General features: G+C 43.3%; 1 protein-coding gene across 1 annotated transcript in view; it reads left to right on the top strand.

Annotated features, from left to right (window-relative positions):
• mbtps1 (membrane-bound transcription factor peptidase, site 1) overlaps positions 1–26,415 on the top strand; it is a 28,638-nt gene extending 2,223 nt beyond the window's left edge. Inside the window, exons 2-23 of the mRNA XM_080001904.1 lie at positions 779–1,377; positions 3,571–3,834; positions 6,596–6,811; positions 7,372–7,482; positions 7,599–7,708; positions 8,510–8,626; positions 11,171–11,238; positions 11,369–11,471; positions 11,749–11,900; positions 13,195–13,356; positions 15,572–15,716; positions 16,344–16,532; positions 18,677–18,849; positions 19,337–19,452; positions 20,524–20,680; positions 22,425–22,549; positions 23,013–23,090; positions 23,312–23,452; positions 23,567–23,698; positions 24,157–24,283; positions 25,064–25,194; positions 25,360–26,415. Of these exons, the coding sequence (XP_079858030.1) occupies positions 1,152–1,377; positions 3,571–3,834; positions 6,596–6,811; positions 7,372–7,482; positions 7,599–7,708; positions 8,510–8,626; positions 11,171–11,238; positions 11,369–11,471; positions 11,749–11,900; positions 13,195–13,356; positions 15,572–15,716; positions 16,344–16,532; positions 18,677–18,849; positions 19,337–19,452; positions 20,524–20,680; positions 22,425–22,549; positions 23,013–23,090; positions 23,312–23,452; positions 23,567–23,698; positions 24,157–24,283; positions 25,064–25,194; positions 25,360–25,571 (3,255 nt within the window). The 5' untranslated portion in view covers positions 779–1,151 and the 3' untranslated portion in view covers positions 25,572–26,415. The remainder of the gene's footprint in view (positions 1–778; positions 1,378–3,570; positions 3,835–6,595; positions 6,812–7,371; positions 7,483–7,598; positions 7,709–8,509; positions 8,627–11,170; positions 11,239–11,368; positions 11,472–11,748; positions 11,901–13,194; positions 13,357–15,571; positions 15,717–16,343; positions 16,533–18,676; positions 18,850–19,336; positions 19,453–20,523; positions 20,681–22,424; positions 22,550–23,012; positions 23,091–23,311; positions 23,453–23,566; positions 23,699–24,156; positions 24,284–25,063; positions 25,195–25,359) is intronic.
• The last annotated feature ends 794 nt before the right edge of the window (positions 26,416–27,209 follow it).

Raw genomic sequence — 27,209 nt, 5'->3', positions numbered from 1 at the left:
TATGAAGTTTAGAAAATTGCTTTCCTTTACTGTAATTCAGCCTTAAAGACATCTAAGAAAACAATTTAAACATTTAAGAATACATTAAACTATATTACGATAACAAAATCCCAGACGATCTAGTCTCATATCATGGTATTGATATTTCATCTATATATTCCCCAGTGCGAGTACCAAGGTTGTTTCTTTTAATAGTTAAAAAAAAAAAATTCTTGAGAGACTGAAGTCTTCTCTGCCACACTTGTGACTTCAATAGCTTACAGTTTGGGAGAAGATGTTTTTAGTGAGGCTGTATAGTGGCCATTGGCCCATATATCTCAGTGCTGGTGTTATGAGTGGGATGGCTTCAGGCGCTCAGCGATGGGTTTATCTTGGCTGTTCTGTGGACGGGACGGGACACGCCCAGCCCTGTCACCCTTAATGAAGAATTAATACTCTACCTGACTTGTCCTTTCTGCGTGGTAGCTGTGTTTTGCCCCGAGAGCGCCCAGAGCGCTTTAATGACTGTCTGAATGAGAAAGGAGTGGTTCATATAGCATTCCTCCACCACTCTCTACCCATTTCATTCTGCTTCCCTGCTCTCATACAGGGAGAGCACTTTCCATTTACTGTGCACCATTTTCTTTCTTGAATTTCAAACTTTTTGAAGTCTGGTGAAGGTATTTGTTTGGACTGAAAAAGCTTGTACATTCAACATGATGTAAATGCGTTTAAAACTGAATGAGCTTGTCTCTTTTTGTAGTATTGTGTTAACACTGCTTTATCTTCTTTCCTCCAGGGATACAAATAATACAATTCTAAGAAGTCCCAGAGCAAATCTCTAGTTTGAGCAAAACCATCTTTACTTTTAGGACTGAGGATCAGCCCCCCCCCCCCACCCCCCATCACTACCTGTGTCACATTCTGCTCCTGAAGATGGCAGCCATGTTTGTCGTCTGGCCCCTCCACTGACTGCCACACTGGACTACAAACATGGAGAGGAAACGCAGAAAGAAATGAATCAAGCTGCTCGGCCGTGCGCAATGCGGACTCATATTTCGGAGCTCTGGACCTGAACTGCTGTATCCTAACTCTAATCCAACGCCCTGCCTTCGGCTGCTCGGTATTCGTCTGAAAAACGGCGCCACCGTCCTTCTGGAGTCGCTCATCGAATGGCGCATACTATCTGGGAACACAGAATGTCTCTGCTTCCCGTGTGGGCATCCCTGCTTCTGGCACTGCTGGCTGGTTGCCTACCCATGGTGGGGACTGAACCAGGGGGTGGGGCCAAACTGTCCTCAGGACAGGCCCCCAACACAGGTGCTCTGCCCCCCTTGGCATCCAACTGCTCTCAGCTCACCGTCAAACTCGAGTTCTCCACCAGGGTGGTGGAACATGGTGAGGGTTTACTAGCTTTTATGTGTCCAAGTTTCCTCTATAAATTTTATTATTCATTATATCACCTACGCCTACCATGCCATCCAGAACCCTCTCATTACAGCTTCTATTACCAGAAGTGTCCAGGCTGTTGAACTGGTGTCTCAAGTCGGAGCCACTGGGCAAAATAGACACTGTTTTATGCCACTATTATCGAAAAAAGCCTATAATAGTGGAATAATAAACTTACACCTCGTGAAGAACAGTTTCTTTTTCATATTGAACATTGTAAATGTATAAAAAAAAAAAAAATAATTCTGCTTCAGACATTTCTGCTTGGCTTTTAAGCGCTGCCTTCTGCAAATACTGCAGAAGGCAGATAGGACATAAATAATAACCTCAATAAGCCTCAATAAACATGATATTATCCAACTCATTGGAACCCTGGATTGCACCCCCACCCATGGCAGTTTTTCCCTGCCATCGCTTTTGTATTTGTATATTCATAGCCGTAGGGCACAATCTATCACAACGTCTCAAGGTTAGAAACGCAAGCTTCTTGTCAGACACGCTTTAGTGTCGGTCAATAATGGCTTCATTGTGGCTATTGTATATTTGGCAAGAGTACGCCTTGACCCAACCTTACAGTTTACATTACTTGCTCTACAGCTCCGGCTGCATATCACCTCAACGGGAAAATACAAGCAAGCCAGTGTTTATTGCCTGGCACGTATTTTGTTGAGTTGTGTAATAATAAGGAAATATTTACGTCACTGTCATGTTTGCATACAGTAGGTGCCCGTTGGGATTTGAACCTTCTAAGATATGAAAGTGCAGATTTGTATCCGAACAAATCTGAACTGTTGTTATTGTGTGACAGATTAAGGCAAAAAAGCCAATCCATCACCCTTAAATACAATGTTGCGTAAGAAGTGATGGAAATCAAGTTCCATACATATGTATGTATTTTACACCCTATAGTCTATATTTCAACCCCCCACTTAGTAGTATAACCATCTCATCAACTTTCACTACATACCTGTATAGTGTAATATAATATAATAAAATGGCAGTGTTTCCCCTGAAATATGACGATGAATGTTAAAATGTGCAATAAAAGTTCACATTACTACAGAGTAGATTTACAATAATCTTTAGCGCTCTGATTTATTTATTGATGTATTATTTTTGTCCATGAGATATGACTTTGTACCATAGCAAATCCCTCCAGGATGTCATCAGAGGTATGGTGGATGGCTTATGGATAGGCGTAACGTCTGAATTTAGGATTCAATTTCCTGAAAGTTGCTTTTACATTACACGCTAGTTGATAGCTTTGAGTGAAAAAGGTGACTCATGGGACAAGTCTCATGAGCTTCCATTTGTTGAGTCTTACAGGCTCTTTAAAAGAACACAATTTTTCATCATTATTTGATGGAGTGGGCGTTGTGAGTAAACAAGCATTAGCTGAAAAATGTTTGTGTATATATATACACCTATAATTATTTGTTGCTGCTATTGATTATGCCAATGAACCAAAACTGCAATCCATCATTTGACAGATTGTACCTGTCCTTAAACAGAATATTATCTGCTGAACTCCAGTTGCCCTATTTAGGAGATTTCCCAATCTATACACCAAATGTTTTCTAAGACAGTGTTTTTCAGCCACTATGCTGTGGCACACTAGTGCGCCGTGAGAGCTTTCCAGGTGTGCCCTGAGAATCCCACTTAAAAACAATAAAATAATGGAAATGAGCTTTTGTGCTACAAGATCAAAATTGCAAGGCTGCCCTAATCCATCTAATTAATCACTTCCAGCCAGAATAGCAGCTCTGTGTTCATCAGAACAAGTTTCACTCTGATAGTGATTACTGTCATGACGAAATGTTTGACTCTTTTTAAGATTTGGTTCTTTACGAGTCACCCATTAAAAGGAGTCGTTCAAATTTTCAAACTCTTTGTTCATTCGATTAACTTGGTTTAATGCACGGTGAGCGAGGGAGGGCAGCGGCTCCGTGTGGAGCGAATGGTTCCTGTGAGCCATGAATGAGAGTGATGTATTTTCAGTTTGAGTCAAAGATTCACTGACGTTTTTAGTGGTTAACATGATGGTAGTGTGCCGTGGGATTATTTCATTGTAAGAAGTGTGTCGTGGCAGGAAATAGGTTGGGAAACACTGTTCTAAGATACCCCCCCCCCTTTCTTGTCCAGAGTACATTGTGGCCTTCACAGGGTACTTCTCTGCCAAAGCCCGGCGTCTGTACATCAGCAGTGCCCTGCGGAGTGCCACCGACGGAGCACTGGAGTGGAACATCGTGCCGCGGGAGAACCCGGCCTCTGACTTCCCCAGCGACTTCGAGCTGGTCCACATCCGCCAAGCGTCACGGGGCAACCTGCTGACCCTGGAGGACCACCCCTACATCAAGAGAGTGACACCGCAGCGCAAGGTGTTCCGCGCGCTCAAATACATCCCCTGTAAGTACAGCGCAGATACAGAGTGTAGCTGGTTGGGGTTGGAGGTACTTCTCTCCCGGTTTTTAAGGAGATTGTATATCTTGTGCATGTGGGAGTCAGTCTGCCAGTGTTGTCGGGGTTGACAGGGGGGAGTTTGTGTGTTCGTATAATGTGGGCGATGGTTGAAAAACACAACAGCGTCACTGTGTTTATACCTTTGGTTGTGAGTAAATGACTAAGTGGGTTGTGTGTGTGTGTGGGGGGGGGGGGGGGGGGCGTGGGGGTGTGGAAGAGGGGATGCAGTGGTAATGGTGTGTTGCTGGGCGAATTTGGACCTCTGTACCTTGAAATGGATAAAGGGCTACAGTGTGTCCACACACAACTCAATTGTACCAGAGTTTTACGGTTCAGGAGTAAGAGGTAGATGTTTGACACGCATGCACACATACACACACAATGCACACTCAAGTTGAAGATTGATTGTGTATGTTCTGGATACTTGATATGGATGATAAATGAATTGGGTCTGAAAACAGGCATGGCATCAAAGACTTAGGATTTCAAACTGGACCAAAATTGGATGGAAATAATGGGAAAAGAACCAAATCCCCACCTGGGCTCTGCTGCTGTTTGCTGATGAGATGATAATCATAACGGGCGAAAGGAATCTGGTGAACCAAGGGTCAGAGAGTGTGACATCAATATGTTATCCTGATTAGGTTAGCGGGAGACGGCAGCAATTAATATAATGGGCTATCAGGATGGAAGGAGACGGATTGCCCCTTTTAGTTACAGAATTGGTGCCTTGCTGATGAGGGGAAGAGCTGGTTGGACCAGAGATAAATACAGCAAGTAGCACAAGGGTTGCACAGTTTTTCACTGCCACCAAGTCCTGAACTTGTAGTATCAGCCCAGACAAAGTACAGATTACTTTTCATGGAACTCTATAGTAGTGGTCGAGCGATTGATTGTTCAGCAGATTAATTGGGCCTATATGCCTATATTAGGCATCAGCAGATGCCTGTGCTCACGAGGTCGATCAACAAATAATGTCTGTAGACTAGTGTTGTCAAAAATATAGATTTTTGTCGACATATCGATTGTGAATATTAAAAACTGTTTCAATACAAATTTTCCACACTATCGATATACGTACCAGTTGCAGCTGCTTCCTCGCACTCGCTTCTCTCTGACAGCAAGTTGACACACACACACCGCTGCTGTGCCCACATAATCCTGCCTCCTCTCAATCACTCCCTGCCTTCTCTCATGGAATTCACTCCGGTTTGTTATGGTGTTAGCTCATTAACGATGGCAAGTGCACAGCCTCCACAACCGGTTTTGAAAGAAAAGTCCAGTTTGGAAATACTTTGCACTTGAGGCAAAATGTAAACCTAACTCAAGAGAATTGAAGTGAAGTGTTTTGCACTGCACTGTGCACGCGTTCTTATGGCGATTTTCTTGTCTTTTTATTTTATATCTATTTATTTTTGTCTGTTTCCTAACTTGTATTAAACAAAGCAGTAACACAGTTCTTTTTAGGTTCGGTTCAATAAGGGAACGGAGCGCAAATCACTCGCGTGTACTGTGTGCGCCCCGATCGCGGAAATCTGGTTCGGTTAAATATAAATGAAGGGCACCACAGACATCATGGCGCAGGTGCTCTTCCTGCCTGTGCGTCCCGAGCTGTGTCACACCGTCTCCCCGTTGCTTTTCGTTGCTCCTCCTGACAGCGGGCCAGTTCCCCGGCTCCCGTGCGTGTCTGTATTTTAGATCGATTTATTTTCGATTGTTTCCTACATGTATGAAACACAATTTTAAACACAACTGAGTTAAGGTGTTCCGTCCCGTTCCAAAAAAAATAAAACAGTGTCCCCACTGTCCATTTCTATGCGACTTAAATGAGTAAAAACTAGATGTTCTTTGTGTAAATACTTTACTTGTAAATAATAAATCCTGCGCTTCTGTAACGGGGAGACTCTCTACAGTATTTCCGGACCAGACTTTAGTATGACGTTGTTTATTATTATTTTTTATTTTTTTCGTTTATAATTATTTCGTTTTTCATTCATAAGTTGTTTTTTTTTTTTTTTAAGTTTACTTTTTTGATTACCTTTGGACATTTATTTACGCGATACCTTTTTTTATTTAAAAGCAGTGCACTGCACAGACGATGCAGACAATAACATTAGTGTTAAACAGATGTTAATTTAAGTTCAGCAATTGTGTGTCTCATTTGTTATGAAAAAAAACAACATGAAATGCATTATACAGTATATCGGCCATCGGCCACCTCGCTCCCTAAATATCGGCATCGGCCATTGAAAAACACATATCGGTCGACCCACTACTCAAGAGACTGTCTGGGGACCTTGGAACTTAATGATCAAGATAAAAATCCATTTTCTTCATGAGCGACATCACACAAAGTTCCAAAAAAGTAGAAAAATAAGTAACTTGACATTTTTGCTGCAGGTCTTAGTCGGGGTGTAATTTTCTGCGATAGCCTATTTCAGCCTAGTATCACAATGATGTTCAATACTCATTATGGTTCGGTGCTTTTGAAGAAGAATACCGCCGTATGGTATGCGCCTTATCTGGTTGAGCCACCAAGATGCCCCAGGAAATAAAATGTACACTTGTTTGACCTTTTCTGTGCAACTGAAATGACACCAGAATATACAGTATAATCGTATGCCATAAAAACCTCCTACATGAGAAAATGGATGGTGTTCCCCATGAAATATCGAATAAGTACCATTTTCTTCTTCCATCCACGCAGCACCCGAGCCCACCGCACCGTGCAATGCCACCCGCTGGACACAGAAGTGGCAGTCATGGCAGTCTTCCCGCCCCCTCCGCCGCACCAGCCTTTCGCTGGGCTCCGGGTTCTGGCACGCTACAGGCCGTCACTCAAGCCGGCGCTTGCTCAGAGCCATCCCACGGCATGTGGCGCAGATCTTGCAGGCAGACGTGCTCTGGCAGATGGGACACACCGGTAAGAGCCCCCCCCCCAAAAAAAAAGACTCGGCGCCCCCATAACTGAGCCAAGTAGAACACTGAAGCCAATTCCATATCCATCCCATCCCATCCATATCCTTCCATCCTCTGTGTATTAGCAAAACCATGGCAACCAAACAAAGGTAATTATCACCAACACTAGTCTCCTAGATTGTGGAGACTGTGGTTTGCTTTGTGGTACAACAAATTAATTAAACATCAAAAACACAATTCAAGAACACATAAAACATCTACAATGACATAATAGTATTCATAATAAATAAAAACAAAAGAACCAGAGGGAACGGAATCCAGTCAAATCCTTTAAAAACAAGGTTGGCGAAACCAGCAGGTTGGCCGGTGGGGTGAAGAATTGTGGTTGCCATCCAAAAAACAGGGAAAGGGTAAGTTGTGAACACACAATCCAATAGCAAAAAGCATGATTCGATAGAAATGGTCAAAAACAATGTCGATTGTTCAGGATGTAGAAGCTGTAATGCAGTTTAGCATTGAGAATACACTGTGTGTGTGTGTGTGTGCGTGTGCGTGTGTGTGCAGGCTCTGGAGTGAAGGTGGCGGTGTTCGACACGGGCCTCAGTGAGAAGCACCCTCACTTTAAAAACGTGAAAGAACGGACCAACTGGACCAATGAGAAGACGCTGGACGACGGTGAGGAGGAGGAGTAGTGACGAGATGGATAATGTTGAAGATGGCTGATGACGAGTAGCAAGTGTCTGGCTCCGCCGCGTACTGATAATTCCTTCTCCATGCTGTTCCCCCCTCAGGTCTGGGTCACGGCACCTTCGTAGCAGGGGTGATCGCCAGCATGAGGGAGTGCCAGGGCTTTGCCCCCGACTCGGAGCTGCACATCTTCAGAGTCTTCACCAACAACCAGGTACGCACCAAACTCGGGAGTGAACCAAGAGGGAGAAGCCCTTCAACAGGAAATCCTTGAAACGGTAGCGGAAGAAGCTGTAGAACAGCAGTGAGCATGCACAGGGGTACTTCTCATTTGCTTCTGGAATCCAAAGATGAAAAATCAGTCAAAGAAAAAATATAGTGCAACCGATATTGTTTTTTTTTCGTCTTAAATTTGACTTTTTATACTTTATTCTTTTTGAGTTAAACATAATAGACAGATAAGCAAAAATAAAGAAAAATAGTGATAAAATAATCATAATAATTTACAAACAAAATTAATTAATTGATTCTGGAACGATTTTATTTGATAATTTCTTAAACAAAAACATAAAGCACAGGTGGCTTAAAATGCCTTTTTTGAGTTTTCTGATAAGTCTCTGGAAGGTGGAAATCATTTGTGTGCTGCATTTACTTTCAGAAACAAAAAACATGTTTCTGTGTTTTTGATTTCTTTTTAATCAGTCTTAAAGGATGGGTTGGCTGTCACGTTATTTTGCACGAGAGTTGGACGCAACATTTTCTCCAACCTTGAATGCCGAGGGAGTTAAAAATCCTGCCGGTAACTTTCCAGTCGTCAAACAGGGCAACAAAACTACGGATAAGCGTCCTCATCAAAAATGTTTGTGGCGCAGTCGGACATTCTCAGTGTTCTAAAAATGATCATTTCATCTTTTTAGACTTGTCTCCAAACAGACATATAGATGGACAGCGTGTGTAAGCCTAGCGCTGCATTGTGAGTTGTGCGGCGTGTGACGTGTGTCTCCGTCCCCATCAGGTGTCCTACACCTCCTGGTTCCTTGATGCCTTCAACTACGCCATCCTGAAGAAGATTGATATCCTCAACCTGAGCATCGGGGGACCCGACTTCATGGATCACCCCTTTGTCGACAAGGTGATTTGCAATTCCCTGCTGTAACCTGGATCTGGACGCTGGGATGGATGGCGTCGCCGCGGTAATACGGTCTTGAAGTGAGAAGCTCCATGTGCGGAGTGGCGGGTTGCCAGGTCTTGCCGATTTAATTATCCGCCAGGAAATATCTTGTCAGCGTTCAAACGGTGTAAGTGTAGTACCGTCTTGAATTATAGTCCGTGTTTAACAGAGAGGTGTATTTGATTTTCTATGTCACAAATGAGCGGCAGACCTGTTTTACAGCAATATTTACAGCAATATTTGACGTTATCTGCTCGTGGGAGTAAGTGTAAACAACGGAGAAATCATGGTCTCATTGGGTATATCTGCTGTCTGTCAATGACAAATACATTGCGTGATCTCATGATAGGACAGCTGCACATACAGTCTGTCATGTCGCAAATCAGTGGAACTGCTCTCTGCAATATCTGAGGTCAGGATGCTTTACGGTATCTGCACGTGGGAGTGAGTGTAAACAAACATGGATGCAGGAAGGAACGTGGCGCTACTTCGGAAAATGAAAATGACTCATTGGATGGCAAAAATAACACTGTGTTTTTGTTTTTGTTGTAAACAGCAATAACAATGTTCAAACAGACAAGTGCAGGATAAATAATCAATGTTTTTTTTGTTTATTATACTGATTAAAAAATCGGGACACATCGGCTGTAGTATTTGTAACTGTGTTCTCCTAAAATAAATAATTATTTATTTTACAATAATAATAGTAATTATAATAATGTAGCTGCAGGAGGCAATACATGGGGTCCAGGTTGGTCGTGTTAGATACGAATTACAGTTTTCCGAGTTCCCGTAAAACACACCATGACTTTGTGTCGACAACAATTACAAATTTTCGATTTCCCATGGAATGTAGCATCAGTTTGTGCTGTCACTTGTCTTTACATCAGCATCACTACTAAAACAAGCCACAATTTTCTGAGTTTCCATTGAATGCAGCATCGGCCCTTCTGTCTTCTTGAACCCTGTCTTCTTGAACCAGCGCGAGTCCTGCGCAACCACTACACACCAATGGGGTCAAACTTGAACCACAAGATGTCTGAAACGTCCCAGTTCCAACGAGACCTCATCCATGTTCGTTGGTTCAGTGGTTGCCGTGCCCCAGACACTCTTCAATACACTTAGTATTACAGGTTTCCGAGGTTCCATAAAATCGTATTGCACGTACGTCACTGAAGGTTCCTCTTGTGTTGTTTAGATAAGGTGTCAAGAACGGTCTTTTAACAAATACGATCGTTCCTGGGTCGTGCGGTGTGGACACTAACTAAAAGGGACGGTTCCTCCAAAGGTTCTTAGAACTTCCTGCGGTGCGAAAATGCCTTCTGTGACCGATTATAGTTTTCAGGGTTTTGTGAAACACAGCAGGCGTTACAGTTCTCCAGGATTCCGTTAAACGCAGTGTCAGCTCGGCAGGGCTCCAGACTTTTTTCACCACCGTCCCGAACAACTATTTTAACCGTCCCAAAGTGGAGGTAAACCATCCCAAACTCAAAATGTTGTTTCTTTACTTTATACTTGTTAGTTTTTAGTGGCATAATAAAAACACCATTCAAATGTTGAGGAAATAATTCACATTTATATTGCTCCATTCAGAGAAATAGGTTTAGAACAAAATTTTCGATTTTTATTAACGACTTTTTCTTTGGCTTGTAGCAGGGAACAGCAGAATCACTAGTAAACAATAATAAAATAAGCAATAATTAAAAAAGTTTTTTACATAAAATAAAACAATATTATTCTTGAGGTAGTGGACTTGTTCAAAAGCACACATTCACATCTCTACTTTCATAAAGAATATTATATATTATTGTCGGACAGTATCCGATATTTGCTTATGTTTTTATTTAGATATTCCCATATATCAAATTATTTGATTTTTAATAAGAAAACAAGTATAATATTAAACTATACATTTTTTCTTGCCAATCGTAATTCAATAACATTTGAAAATGACAAATACATTTATAAAATATGTATTTGAATATTTCAATAAGAAAAAAAAAATTCATATGAATGTTACAGTTAAAGTGGAGGGCTAACAAGCGAGCATTAGCTTTGGCATGGGTTTCCTATTGGGCTGGGCAGCTAGAACAGCTAACAGAGCTAGCAATGGAGCCAGAGAACAAGCCGGGCAACTTTGCTCTGCCACAAGCGTGCGTGCGTGCGTGCGTGCGTGCGTGCGTGCGTGTGTGTGTGTGTGTGTGTTATTTACTTGTACATTTCCTAACCCATATCAGGTTAAAGTATCTTTATTTATTTACCCGACATGCCAATTCACATAGCTAGCAGTAGCCTGTATTTTTCTGCCTTGATTCTCTTGACCCTCAACGACCTTTACAAGGAGGTCAGCGCAGGATCAAGCATCAGAAAATCCGCCTCTTGAGGTTGTGAAGATTGGTTGTTATTTTGGGGGGGATTTTTTGCTCAAGGACCCTCTAGTCGGGGGGGGATTACCGGTGCTTAAGCAGTTTAGTTTTTTTTGTTTTTTTTTCCCCCCTCTCACAGGTGTGGGAGCTCACGGCCAACCGAGTCATCATGGTCTCGGCCATCGGCAACGACGGACCCCTGTACGGGTACGTGAGCAGCTCTGCCCCTTACGTAGAGCTTTTCCATTTCCTTAAAAAAAACACTGTCGTCCCACAGAAAGTCGCGCTGGCCCATGTTTTCTTTTCTTTTTATTTCTGGCTCCTTCTCTAAAATCAGCACCCTCAACAACCCAGCGGACCAGATGGACGTCATCGGGGTGGGAGGCATCGACTTTGAGGACAACATCGCTCGGTTCTCCTCCCGAGGCATGACCACCTGGGTGGGTCACGCCAGACACCTCGCGCTATCTTTACCTCCCTCTCTCTCTCGCTCTCTCGCTCTCTCGCTCTTACCCTCGCTCACGCGCGCACCTGTTTTTATTTTATTTTAATTTTTTTTTTTTTTTATCTTAAACACCCAGGAATTCACCCACCACAATACTGTTCCTCCGCCCGTTCAGCCGGAGCCACCGGGAGAAACGAAATCAAACAGAACAGACGGCTCCTCATGGACGCGGTTTTGTCTCATCTCTCCCTCCCTCTCCTCCCTCGCTCCAGGAGCTGCCGGGGGGCTACGGCAGGGTGAAGCCGGACATCGTCACCTACGGCTCGGGCGTCCGGGGCTCGGGGATGAAGGAAGGCTGCCGCTCGCTCTCTGGGACCAGCGTGGCCTCGCCCGTGGTGGCCGGCGCCGTCACCCTCCTCGCCAGGTGCGTGTTGCTGCACCTAACGGGTGTTTCGTCTTCACCGCCTTGTCGCTCACTTTATGACACATATATCAAGATATATGTTTCATAAATTCTTAACTCCCATCTTTAAGAATCCAACTGAGCTTAATCACATTGAACTGCGCCTTCAATTTACACCATAAATCTTCATCAGCTCAAATGTCCCTCAACTATGATGATATGATCTCATGATCATGGCAAAATATATATGATCATAATTTTGCATCATAATATGGTGTCTCAGTTTCGTGATGATAAAAAGATGATATTAACATGATATCGAATTATCACCCAAACCCCATAATCCTACCAACCTGGACTAACCAGGTTGTTTGAGGGTGTTTTTATTCTTTATGGTTGCTTGTACCCAGGTCCCATACAGGTTTTATTCCAAATCTGAGGAATATAAATTCCTTTAGATCAGAGTACGACTGCAGCTAGACCCCCCCACCCCTTACAGCATTAGGGTTATTACAGCCATTACAGTTTATTTCTTATTATCTGAAGGGGTTCCAATCCTCCATGTAGCTCCTGGCTTAGTCCGTGTGCAATTTGATAAACAGTAATTATTGTTCTGCCCTTGATTTTTAATTGTTCTTTATTGTTTGCTGACAGACGGAAGCAATATTTTAAGCGTGCCGCGCCCCGCTTGCTGTGCTGCTCCGTTCTCTTAAGGCTTCAGACTGTATCACGCTACTCTTTAACCCTTTTAGAACAGGATTAATCGTACAGATGGTTATGCTGTCATCACATTTTGGGACGGAACAGGCTGTGTGCTCTAGTCGTACAGGATCGCCAATTTCTGCCATTTCCTCTGAAATTGCAGCAGATGGCAGGACTCCAGAGTCCAAGTTACAAAATGGACTCTGGGGGTTTTACTTTCCGGACTAGTACTTCTGCTACTAATACTAACTAGTCCCTGTGAACTATGTTGATAGATCTGCACATATCTTATTTTTATTTCATCTCACTTCTTATCTCTTTCTTCACCGTTTTGCTGTTGTTAATACCTGGATTTCCCCCATTCTACCATTTTCTATGTTGATGGACTAATTTGCTTTTACAATTTGCAACTTTAATACCTGACATACCTGACACCTTTCTAAACCAAATATTAAGCCACTGGATGTGTATTCTTCCCTTAGTATTCCTCACCTTTACCTTACCACCCTTTGTCATTATGTATGCACAGTGTACACATTCACCCCTCTGCTCTGAATTACTATGAATTTAAAGCTCATAAACGTCTTAACCCCACCCCTCTCTGTCCCTCCAGTACCGTTCTGAACCGGGAGCTGGTGAACCCGGCATCCATGAAGCAGGCTCTGATCGCGTCAGCACGGCGGCTGCCCGGCGTCAACATGTTTGAGCAGGGACACGGCAAGCTGGACCTGATCCGAGCGTACCAGATTCTCAACAGCTACAGACCCCAGGCCAGGTGAGGGCGCTGCACACACACGCATGCACACACGCATGCACACACGCATGCACACACGCATGCACACACGCATGCACACACGCATGCACACACGCTTGCGCGCACGCACACACAACACACACACACACATACACACACACACACAACCCAATTCCTGTTTGCAAACACTTAAGGGGCACAAACACATCTAACCCCTCTGGGCATTGGAAGTATACAGAAGAGGATTATTATTTGAATTCAGAAATATATCTCAGTATTCTGAAAATAAAGACCTTAAACTAATGTCAGTTTAATATCAGAATTCCAACTTTTTTCCTCAGAATTCCGACTTTTTTCCTCGAATTTCGGCGTAATTCTTCAAATTCTAAGAATAAGGTCAGAATGCTGACATTAAACTCTGAATTATCTTATTTGTGACCCACTGCAGACTTTAGGTACATTTGGTGGCTTTTGACTTTTTTTCACATCATGTGAAAATGAAGAATCAGAGCTTCAAAACAAGGTGCCGCTTGTGCAAATCAAGCAAATATTTTTACAGCTATGACTTGTTAATGACAAAGGTGTGGCAAACTGTGCTTCTGAGATGATCACCCTCAAAGTTTTCCCCACACTTGGCTTCATTCAGCCAGCTCCCAGAATGCAAATGGTTGGCCACTTGACACCCTGCTGAATAGGAACTTGTCACTCTTCTGAATGGGAACTTGGCACTCTGCATCTTTTGCATCTTTTGTTTTTAAAAAGGCTTTTATTTAACAGTAAGAATATGTTTCATAAAGGTGGAATAACTTAGGAGTTTAAAAGTGCGGACAATACAACAAAATGTAGAGTCTATCAAAAATATGAGTCTCTGCATATCAGCCCCGGTGTGTCACTTAATATATAAATGTGCGTATGCCAAATATCTTCCAAGTTCTTGGAGTCATTATGTGGGCTAACCCCAAACCTACCCCAGCTACACTGAGAGCCTGTTTGAGGCCTCTTTTCATTTTCTTTTCGCCCCTGGCTGCATTTGAAGGTAAACTTGAGAATCTCGTCCATTGCTACTTGGTCATAATCGGCATCTCCAACCTCAACAGGTATCACATCATCAACTTCTTCGGTTGTAACAACAATGGGCGTGTCGTCGGTCTCCTCCGGTGGTTCTTGAAAATATTCTGTTTCATCGTCACATTCAGGTTGAAATCAGCTGTTCTAAATGTTCTCCAAGTCCGGGATAACGCCGGTATCAGGTTCGGCATCGCTGTCTGGGAACTGACTATCATCACTGAAAATTATCCAGTACGTGCTGCTTACACTGACTTGGATCTATCGCACTGGTTAATTTAATGTCTGCGATATGATTTAGAGCTTCCGCCACCCACTTCTCCTAATCCATAACAACACCAAGATGGAAGTTTTCACAGACAAGTGAAACCTAAGTCTTCTCGTCTTGTTTACGGAAGTGACGTCAGCGTTACTTCTTTGTTGGCATTACCCCCCTACACATTAATGTCTGTGTGTGTGTGTGTGTGTGTGTGTGTGTGTGTGTGTGTGTGTGTGTGTGTGTGTGTGTGTGTGTGTAAAAGTAGTATGAACTCTATAAAAAGGGTTTCACATTGTTACTTCATATCACATGGAATATGGAGGAAGGATCTTCACCTGGACGGTCGCTTTAAAGGAAACCATAGATCGGTGTTGTTAGGTGCTATCCAGCGTCTCGGTAAATTAACTGTCTTTCCCCATGTGATCTAATGGGAATATTAAACTCCACGGTTTAACATTTTTCTACTATTTATAATTCAAAATTGGTTCATCTCAATATACGATTGAATGATTTTACGTACGGTGATTTCAGAAATGCGCAAGATAGTGGATTTTGCTGTGGTGGGTCACATTTATTATAAAAACAATAGGTACAACACAAATTGTGTGTGTGTGTGTGTGTGTGTGTGTGTGTGTGTGTGTGTGTGTGTGTGTGTGTGTGTGTGTGTGTGTGTGTGTGTGTGTGTGTGTGTGTGTGTGTGTGTGTGTGTGGCTGTTTTTTCAATATATATTTTTTTCAGTCTTTCTAAATATTGCACATTATTTCCAATACATGACGATTCTTCATATGATTAAATAAAGCCGTTCAGATTTTTCTCTTCTGGTATATTAAACGTTCTCACTCATGATCAAGTTTTGTTCTCTTTCTACACACATCTCAAAATGGATCTAACCTTTGATCTGACCCCCCCAGCCTCTCCCCCAGCTACATCGACCTGACGGAGTGTCCCTACATGTGGCCGTACTGCTCCCAGCCCATCTACTACGGAGGTATGCCCACCATAGTCAACGTCACCATCCTCAACGGCATGGGAGTCACCGGCAGGATTGTTGACAAGGTGAGGCAGCCATGTTTTTGATCATAGGGGCCTCTGTTTCAACTCTTATCTCATTATGTTTTTCTTAGCGGAAGTTGATTATTCACAGCCCTACAATGACATTAGGATCGAATGGCTGGGAGGGTGTCAGTGGTCGTACTGCTTGAACTGTAAAAGCTTCCTGGATAGTTAAAATATATATTTTCAAACAAAATTGCATGTCACATTTACTCCTACTTTATAAACCCTTTGTTTTATTTTTGGCTGAGGTTGAAGTTAAGAAATACTTGGGTATCAGAATTTCACATTGAGTACCACAAAATCTTTTAATGCCTGACGGATTAGGGGTTTTGATTATTGTAATATCCTGATAATCGTCAAATGATGTCTTTAAGGAGCATTATAGTTAAGTAATGCGACATTCTCACCTTAATGGACTGTTCTAGCTGTATAATCAATGGTAATAATATAATTTCCACATTAAAAATGATAGTCAGTATTGAATTTCAACACTCATCTCAAGAGTGCATGGAAACTTTCACGGGGGATCAGTAAGATTGTCGCTCCGCCACAATCCCATTTTATATTTTATTCATTTTAGCATGGCATCATCTAAAGCCTTTCTGCCTCCCTCCCCCTCCCGTTCAGCCCATCTGGCAGCCCTACTTGCCGCAGAACGGCGATCACATCGACGTGGCCATGTCCTACTCTCAGGTGCTTTGGCCGTGGGCCGGCTACCTGGCCGTCTCCATCTCCGTGGCCAAGAAGGCGGCGTCCTGGGAGGGCATCGCCCAGGGCCACGTGATGGTCACCGTGGCATCGCCCGCCGAAAACAACGTGAGGCGCTCTTCATCTTGTCATTATCAAGTTGTTGTCTCGTTTTTGAGAGTCTCGCCACCAGTACTAGCAAATCATGTTAATTTTAAAAGTACATACAGTACAGTATGAGATATCAAATATGTGAAATCTGGTATATATTTGTATATACAGTATATGTATATATATTGTGTGTGTGTGTGTGTGTATATATATATATATATATATATATATATATATATATATATAGTATATATTTCTCCCAAGTTAGTGTCTCAAAGGGGTGTACAGGCTCTCATTTCCAAGACAATTCAACATAATTCAACACCCCAAGTCCTATGACTAAGAAGGAAAAACCCATTATAAACTAGCGGAGGAGATCATGAGATGGGTCTTCCGCAGATTTCCATAAGTCAACACATACACTCCTCACAAAAAGTTAGGGATATTTGCCTTTTGGGTGAAATTTATGGAAAATGTAAAAAGTTCACGCGACAGTGATATTATATCATTTAAGTAGAAGCATGCAATGGTGATTTCCTCATCTCAAACAATTTATTGAAACAAAAGCCAACAACAGTGGTGAGTATACCACAACAAAAAATGTCAATGTCTCAGTAACTTGTCATGTGCCCCTGAGCATCAATTACAGCTTGACAACGACGTCTCATGCTGTTCACAAGTCGACTTATTGTCTGCTGAGGCCTGGCACCCCACTCTTCTTGAAGGGCGGCCCTCAGGTCATTGAGGTTCTGGGGTACAGAGTTACGAGCCTCTACACGGCCACTCAGCTGATCCCATAGGTTTTCTATGGGATTCAGGTCTGGAGAAAGTGCAGACAACTCCATTTGAGGTGCCCCAGTCTCCAGCAGCTGTTCCCTAATGATGCGACCTCGATGAGCTGGAGCATTGTCGTCCATGAAGATGAAGTTAGGCCTGTGTTGTTCATGCAGGGGCACAATGACTGGATTAATGATGTTATTCAGGTAGTATGGGCTTGTCACTGTACCATTCACAAAGTGTAGGGCCATTCACCTGCCCACACTGTAACACCACCACCACCAAAGGCTCGTATGGTGACAACAGTGGCTGATGCATAGCGCTCTCCTTGACGTCTCCAACATCGTTGGCGGCCATCATTTCTGCTCGACGTAAATCGACTTTCATCAGAGAACAGCACTGAGGCCACTGGTCCCTCGTCCAGCGTCAATGCTCCCTGGCCCGTGCAAGACGATGATGCCTGTGCCTGGTGGTGTGGTCAGGTACCCTTGCAGGTCGTCTAGCACACAGACCACGCTGATGTAAACGGTTTTGAATGGTCTGACGTGACACTTGGGTGCCTCTCACCTCCCTTAAATGGAGTTGAGTGGCATTCATCATCCGGTTCAGCAGGGCACTGTTCAAAATGAAGCGCTCATCAGTGTGGGATGTATGCTGTTCTCTTCCAGTCTCTCTGTATCTCTGTTGGAACTTGCTGATGACACTCTGTGACACTCTAAGCTCAGTGGCCACTTCCCTCTGAGAACATCCTGTTTGAAGCCTCACAATGGCGAGGTACTGTTGATCAGTTGTTAGGTGTCGTCTTGGTCTCATGATGTCAAAATGTGAACAGCATGATGAAGAGGACTGTTTAAATACCAATTCTAATTGAACCAGGAAATGTATTGGTCGATTCATGGATCAAACACCTGTTGTGAATTTTGCCGTTCAGCTCCTTGTTAGAGAACAGCAAGTTGTGCAAAAAGTAGTGAAACATTGAACAGTTGGACACGTGCATTCAAAAGTTTAGAGAAGGTCAAATTAAGTTCACCTGTTAAGGTTATAGTGCATTTTAGGTTCATCCTGAAATTTCACCCGAAAGCCGAATATCCCTAACTTTTTGTGAGTAGTGTATGTGTGTTGAGACTTATGCGGAAAGACAAAATTGAACAAAACCTCAAACTTGTGAGTTAACTAGGTCAACCTCATGGTCAATCCACTAGGATTGACCGTGAGGTTGTCGTAGTATTTGTAATATAAAACTTTAAAAGAAAATGCATCGTGGAGGACAAGAGTCCCTGGAGGATTAAAATCTCTGAGCAAAGCAGGTCGCAAGCCCACACAACACAGTTCCATCCATCCGTCTGAGAATAGTTGTAGTAAATTCAACTTAACCCTCCTTCCAGTCGGAGTCGGGCGGCGAGCTCACCTCCACCGTCAAGCTGCCCGTCAAGGTGAAAATCGTGCCCACGCCCCCGCGCAGCAAGAGGGTGCTGTGGGACCAGTACCATAACCTGCGTTACCCGCCAGGGTACTTCCCCCGGGACAACCTGCGCATGAAGAACGACCCGCTGGACTGGTGCGTGCTACAATGTTGTTACTTAAAAATGTCCTTCTTTGTGTGTGGGAAAATCTCACATTTCAATTCTCCAGTATTAATATGAAATGAATAGAAAATATATTGGTTTACATAAATATAAAAATTATAAAAAAAAGTGACTGTTAGAAGTCCCTTGTGTATCTGAAAAGTCCATAAATGTTGTAACGGTGCTACTAAGTCCCAAAAGACGGAGAGACAGCAACTCCCCAGAGTCGTGCAGCAACTGGACGGTGTGGAATTAAGCCCATTTTTGATTGGCCGATTGACACCTAACATCGAACATGGAAACATAATAAAGAAAAGAAAATAATAGAATATTGCCAATGAAACCGCTTACACATGCTCCACCTGACGATGTTAATGCACAACAGTGCTTCTCAGGAATTCTTAATGAACAACTTCACATCGCACCGCCGTCCATTAAGTCTATCATTGGGGAATTTTAATGCTCCGCTCTGTTTCCCAGGAACGGGGACCACATCCACACTAACTTCCGGGACATGTACCAGCACCTGAGGAGCATGGGATACTTTGTGGAGGTGTTGGGAGCGCCCATCACCTGCTTTGACGCCAGCCAGTACGGTAAGATCTCATGTCATTGTAGAGAGCGCTCTCTCTCTCTCTCTCTCTCTCTCTCTCTCAATAGCCCCTCCTCTTCTCCGTGCACACTCTCAATCAAAACATGATCATGCGCGGGATGTAGGGCACTATTTCCTAAAGAATCGGACTATAGACGGTATCGCAGCGCAGATTTTGGTCCCTCATTTTGGTGCCAAGCCCGAGCAGCCTGGTTGAAAGATCCGCCCTCTGGTGCTCCGAAACCGGCACACGCACCTTCACTAAACATTATGGTTTGGAGCGCGCTGCTTGAAATCCTCTGTATTCTCCTGCATGACGTACCGCCGCTTTCTCTCCCGTGCCACTCGAGCCAAACAGCAGCGGCGCTCGTCAGTGTCACATAATGGTCGCTCTATGAATAACGTCCGGTTCATACAAACTGTCAAATTTGTTAACATGTAACATGTGGAAAGAAAATGAAAAGTAATGGTAAAAGTAATGGCCCCGTACTTGCCATCAGGTCTAACAACTTTTCTGGGGGAAACCCTGGATGGGAAAAGATGAAAAATCCTATTTAAATGTCGTTGGGGCTTGTGTCCAACAAGTGCTTTTTTTTTTTTTCGCTTTTTTTCTCATTCATGACGTACTTGCAATTTGTGTCGTTTTAATGATGCAAGTGAATGTGTGTTTATTCTTTGATGTTGTCTCCTATGTTTTATTGTTCCTATTATATGTATTCATGTATGTGTTGTAAATCGTTTTAAATAACAGATTTGTTATTTTTCAGCCCAAAAATAAAAATGTTCATCATTTATAACTGTTCACATCTCTGAGTGCTTCACAATCGAGAAACTTACCGCTCTGCTGCAACTGCTCGCTGTACTTACAGTAAACGCAGTCCAATCAGGCAAATGTTAAAGCCTTAAAATACAAAATCGAAACCTCCTTTTTAAAAATGGAAAACTTGTATTATAGTCGAAAAAATGCCAAACCCATCCTTTAACCTCAATGTACTTTCTGCAATGCAGCCTTCCCATCAGGGACAGTGAATTGCTGAATTGAACGGGTTTTACATATTCCTCTTACGCATCCTAGGCACGCTGCTGATGGTGGACAGCGAGGAGGAGTACTTCCCGGAGGAGATCACCAAGCTGCGGAGAGACATCGACAACGGCCTGTCGCTCATCGTCTTCAGCGACTGGTACAACACGTCCGTCATGAGGAAGGTCAAGTTCTACGACGAGAACACCAGGTACGCAGAACCGCCAGATCTACGCCGAAAACAACGGGCGATTTGGCCTTCCTTTTGTTTGAAAGAAAGGTCCTGCTCAAAAAAAAACATTTAAAAAAAAAGGGAAAATTATTTGTATGCCCAGTAACTAATGAATTGTCAGGTTTCACGCTGGGAGAGCAGTTAATTAGGCCTCCTCGCTAGCACATTCATATTCCCTCCAGTGTCACAGAATACTTGCTGGTACTCAAAGGACGACTTCATCACAGTTCAAGTTTAAATGATGTTACAGTGATTAACGTCACATTAGTCCACTGCTGTTCTAGACGACTCTTTCAAAACAAAACAAGGTAGACGTGAATAGGTTGATGTGTGTTGGGTATATAGTCTCGTAAACACAGTTTTAAATTGGGCGAAGACAGAAGAAAATGTGGTTTTATGACAATCATACTCATCTACTTTTGAACATCTCTTCCATAATTTGTCACAGAAGGGCAAATGATGGCTTGTTGGATCGGTGGGGTTGAGCTGAATCTGACAATATCATTTGTGTAATTATAGTATTTTTTGTCAGTGACAGCCATCAAAAATGGAACCTGAAGCCTTTTTAAAATGGAAATTACATGTCACATATGTGCAGGACAACAGGGGCACACACAATTAGAGATGCACCGCTTGCAATCTTTTTGGCCATTCCAATTTTTATTTTATATTATTTATTTATTTTCTGACCTACACTTGATACTGTGTTTATTATTGTTCATTATTCACAATGGAACAATAATATACCATGAAACTGTCCCTGAGCTCCAATAAAATAAAATACAACATGGAACGGTCACTAATTTCCAATAAAATAGAATATACTGTGGGACTATCACCAAGTTTCAGTATAATTTAACCTGTAACTCTCACTGAGTTTTAGTAGAACACATAAACAACATATAACTAACGTGGAAATGTCCAGTTCAAACTTCAAATGAAAGTCTCTTTCACTTTAAGTGCAAATATACATTTATATTATATTTATATGGTACTTGCCATTCCAAACTAAATTGCAATCATGTCAAAAATAAAAATAAATTGCCGACTCTTCTCACTCTCATTCACTGGAAGTCCTCCTTCCCTCACCGTGCATTAAACCAACTGAATCAAATCGAACGACTCGTTTTACTGAGTGACTCGCGAAGAAGAAGAAGAACAAAAAAAAAAAAAAAGTCTCAAAAAAATCTAACCTTTTTTCACGAGCAAAGCTTGTGACGTGCACTACGAATAACCAGAGCAGATGTTCGGCTGTAATGACAGTGATAGATACGCAGTCTGTACAATTTTGGAATATTATCAGGCGATAGATAAATAATTGATCTAATCTTCTTCATTTACCTTGAAGTACCTCCAAACAGCTGACATTTTCTTTCTTTCACTCTCTATTTTGAGCGTCAATACGCAATTACGTTACATTACAATGGTATCGGGTTTGAGTCCCGGAACATTTTTATGAGTACGGGTATATGAGCACAGTATCGAGCGTGTAAATTTGACTGGTACATAATCCTATATATCTGACTGATGGGCTGCTCACTGGTCATAGCCGATCAAGTTGAAAACCAGCCGATTCCGGTCACCGCCCAATCGATCGGTGCATCTCTACGCAAAATGGATCCCTCAGTATAATATGTCAATATACATGTGAACTATTAATCACACAGACATAAAAAAGGATAAAAAAAAAAAAAAGTAAATACTTTCTTGATGAAACCTACAGGCAGTGGTGGATGCCTGACACAGGGGGTGCTAACATCCCAGCGCTGAATGACCTGATCTCCGTGTGGGGAATGGCGTTCAGCGACGGGCTCTACGAGGGAGACTTCACCATGGCAGACCACGACAGTGAGACACTCACTTCCACACACACCGTGCCAAATCCAGCCTTGGATCTGTCCTAAAGGGATACTCTTTTATTTTTGTAAACTTATTCTCAAATCCTTGTGTGATTTGATCATTATTCATTATTTTTTGAACAAGTTATTCCTGCCAGCGCTTGATTCTCCTGTGTGATTACTGTAAACAGGACCAAGCTTCATTGGGTTCCAAAACCCCCTAAATCTCTCATTCTCGCTGGGACTGTATTCACCGTAGTCTCTCGTGTGGTATCACTCCGCCGCAGGAGGTACACATCACATCCAGACTCTAAACCTGCCGTGTTTGTCAATTGGTAACATCTCAGCTCGGTAGAAAATAAAGATAAACTTGTTAAACTTATGTTCAGGAGTATCCCTTTCACCCTTTGCCACCTCTGTGGACTGTTCATCGCCTTACCCTCTCTTGTTTAAAATCTGTGCCGCTCTCGCAGTGTACTACGCCTCAGGCTGCAGCATCGCCCGTTTCCCAGAGGACGGAATAGTGATCGCCAAGAACCTCAAAGACCAAGGTATCCACAGCCTTTCATAACTGAGCTTGTCGGACCGAAACCAGTCGATGTCAAATTAACTTGGAATACAGTGCTAGATTTGAAGATGGGGTGTGTGTGTGTGTGTGTGTGTGTGTGTGTGTGTGTGTGTGTGTGTGTGTGTGTGTGTGTGTGTGTGTGTGTGTGTGTGTGTGTGTGTGTGTGTGTGTGTGTGTGTGTGTGTGTGTGTGTGTGTGGTACAGGCCTGGAGGTGTTAAAACAGGAGACGGCCATGGTGGAAGGGGTTCCAATTCTCGGACTGTACCAAACGCCCTCCGACGGGGGTGGCCGCATCGTTCTTTATGGAGACTCCAACTGTATAGACGACAGTCACAGGCAGAAAGGTAGAGAAACGCACGCTGCCTCCAAGTATGCTATGCACTGGTATGACTGTGTGGGCTAAAACACCCCATACGCTTCACAATACTACATAGCAATGTTTTCTTCCTTTTCTCCAGACTGTTTCTGGCTGCTCGACGCTCTCTTGCAATACACGTCGTACAGTATGACGCCCCCGAGTCTCAGCCACTCCCACAGCAGAGTGGCACCACCTACGGGCACCGAGCGGCCACTGCCGCAGAGACTGGAAGGTATGCAGGGGACGTGGATGCACGTTTGACCACATAAACACACACACATACACATTAAAGTGTGTAAGATGGTCATGAAATGTGGTTCTCGAAGTGCTGTTCCTTTTTTGTGAATTATCGTTCTTATCAATAGTTTACTGACCACAACCAGCTACGCTGCTTTATCAAATTCACCGTGGTTCCGTGTGCCTGATCTTTGCATTCTTGCCGTGAAAGGCAAACCCTGCCACCAACAATAGAAACAGCATCTAGGGAAGCACATGCATAACGCAATTACATTGAATGGCTGTGCCAAGTTGCAAATATGGGATTCTTTGAGTAAAATCATCCAATGGATTACCACTTTCAAATGTTTAAAGATAAGCTGCAACTAATACCCTAAAAAGCAATGCCTGAGGGCCTGCAAGGCTTACTGAGTATCTTTATTTGTCTCGACTGTTTTCTTTTCCTCTCCACAGGCAACCATCTTTATCGCTACTCCAAGGTGCTGGAGGCTCACCTGGGAGACCCTAAGCCCCGCCCCCTTCCTGCCTGTCCCCACCTGTCCTGGGCCAAGCCCCAGCCGCTCAACGAAACTGCACCGAGGTAAACATCATCAGTTTATTATTTATCAAGTCACTGGTGTGGTTTGTTTTAAGTCAATGCCTTCAGTTGGTTATGTTTTTTTTTTTTACATTAAGCTTGAAAAATCTGCAAGATAGCACTGACAGGTGTTCTACGGACTCCTCTTTACGTTTTGGGATGCGATGGGTGACCTCTCTGGTAGAGCAGCAGGCAGTGCTGTTTACGACACCGAATGAAACTGTGTGTGTGTGTGTGTGTGTGTGTGTGTGTGTGTGGGGGTGTGGGGGTGTGTGGGTGTGTGGGTGGGTGTGTGTGTGGTCAAGATGCTTCTGGAAACATTTGGAACAGGTACTGCTCGTCCTCAGTGTGTCTCATCGTTAGCGGCTCCCTATAAGAGGACTTTGAGGAAGTTTACCCTCGAGGGTTTTCTGCAGTCTTCCTCAGGGGATGAGACAGATTTTAAAGTGACTTACATCTGTGACTCGTGCTGAGGAAGAAGGCTGCGGAATATGGCAAAACTGTCCGATTCTCGAACGTTATATCAGAACATTTTAAATCTTAAACTTCTTTTTCCCCTACTTAGCTGTTTCACATGATGCACACTACAAAATAAGGTGTTATTTTTCCCCACTAGTATATCTATATCTATAATATAGTCTGTTTCCTCCTTCTCTTCTAATTTCTCAACCAATTGCCCCCCTGGGGACAAATAAGGTTCTACTACTAAATACAACTACTACTACTATTACTACTATTACTTCTCTTACGTTCGTTCTCGTTTCCCTGTCTGTCCTGCCTCAGTAACCTGTGGAAACACCAGAAGCTGCTCTCAGTCGACCTGGACAAGGTGGCTCTGCCCAATATGAGGCCGTACCGACCCCAGGTCCGGCCTCTGTCTCCTGGGGAGAGCGGGGCCTGGGACATCCCTGGAGGTAAGATGCCCTGGGAAAAGAAAAGGAGAGGTTACAGATTCAAAAGGGTTGCAGGTTTTGTAAAGCTTTAGAGATGGTCTAGAATTTTCTCCTCTGTTAAGATTACATGGATGCTTTTTAATCTTCCCCTCTGATGACCTCTGTCCTCTTTCTCCATCCACACAGGGATAATGCCGGGCCGCTACAACCAGGAAGTGGGCCAAACCATTCCGGTCTTCGCCTTCCTGGGCGCTATGGTTGTGCTGTCCTTTTTTGTGGTCCAGCTGACCAAGGCCAAGAGCAAACCCAAGCGCAGGAAACCCCGCATCAAGCGCCCCACCTACCTGCAGCAGCAGCAGCAGCAGATGACGACCACAGGGAAAAACCCGACCGTCTGACCGGACCGGTGTGGTTCACATAGGAAACTGTCTGAAGTAAAACACGATCAACCAGCAGTCGCTGATTTTACTGAACCATTTCAACGCCATTTGAACTCTTGAAGTACCAGGGCTGAGGAGGAAGAAGAGAGAACTCTTAAACGTTCCCAAATTTCAACTCAAAGCCATTTGTCCGGCTTCGACTTTGCCCCCGCAACTCTGGTAGCTTCCCATCGAGTGCTTTAAACGGTTTCTGTGCCTCTCGTCTTGTAAAAGGCTTTTTTAGTAGGGTCGTGTGTGTGTGTGTGCTTGGACTGGACTGTGACGAGCATTTTATAAAATACACACACCTACCTGGATACTAATCCTTGTCCCACACGGACATGATGCCTATATTTTCCTCTACTTTCTAGAGGGTCTGTCATTCCATTGACCAAATTTAGTTTCTGTATGTCTGTTGACTTTTTTTATATTTATTGAATGAGTTTGTATCCTAACCCAGAGATGCACACATAAAAGCGTATGCGGATTTTCACAGAAATGCAATTGCGCGCGCGCACGCGCACACGCACACACACACACACACACACACTCATTTACAAATGGATATTCGTCGTCCCACGTATCCATGCCAGGACGGGGACCCTCTTCCCGGAACCCATTTCTTCCGTTATAATCATGTGCATTGTGTATTAAATGTATTGTCCTCTGTTTGTTTTTTGTATTTCATATTACGAATGAATTCTGGACGGGCTTTTCCGTGGACATCCTCTATCATGATCCCACTGTCAGTACAGTAGCATTGAGAAAGAAACTTTTCAATTGTATTTCATCAATTAAAAAAAAAAAACAAAAAAAAAAAAAACATCATCATAGCAATAGTTGTCTACGTTGTGTTCCCTGCTTTGAAAAGAAACATTCACAGTATTTTGTAATTGAATGTCTGAGTGCGTGTACCCTAATAACATTTTGGTATATTTAGAAGTAGAGGTGGAAAACTCGGGTGATATTGTTGTCTGAAAGCTGCAATGAAAACAGTTGAAGGCAACTGACAATAACTGATAATTACCTCAATAACTAATAATCCTGATATCATTTTCATGTTATATTTTATGCAACCATTGCACTACTTTAATTGGTTCCAGAAAACAAGATTTCACCCTCACTGATTTAGGCTAAATCATTTTCTTTCCATTGTAAACTAATTCAGTTTTGCTAAGCAGCCAATTGATTAAAGAAAACCCTAAAAAAAAAAATAAAAAAAAACGATTAATAATAACCTGGGCTGAATCCATCTGGTTATAGGGTTGTGGATGCATTGATGCAGGTTGATGGTATCAGAGGTGACGTGTGCCGGTGTGCTGGGCTCTAAGCCCTGGCTCTTTATCCCGGCCTAATGGGCCCGATTGGCCTGTGAATCTGTCACCCACCCTCTCGGATGACGGCTCCGCCGGCCGACTAATCTCCTTCGGAACCTTGGGAAACTGGGCAATGACCCCGGAGCCATCTAGCTGAGCTAACAAGATTTGGGGAAAAGTCGGTTGTGAGCCGAGGGTCACATGCCCTTATTCCCTCGGTGGTTCCCAGATGCCAGGACGCCCTGCCCCGGGCCCAATCCCGCTCACGTCCCACATACGAGACTCCACAGTCCACAGAGAC

Source organism: Zeus faber (assembly GCF_960531495.2).
Source record: "Zeus faber genome assembly, chromosome: 6".
NCBI lineage: Eukaryota > Metazoa > Chordata > Actinopteri > Zeiformes > Zeidae > Zeus > Zeus faber.
This window is presented reverse-complemented; position numbering and strand designations above follow the sequence as displayed.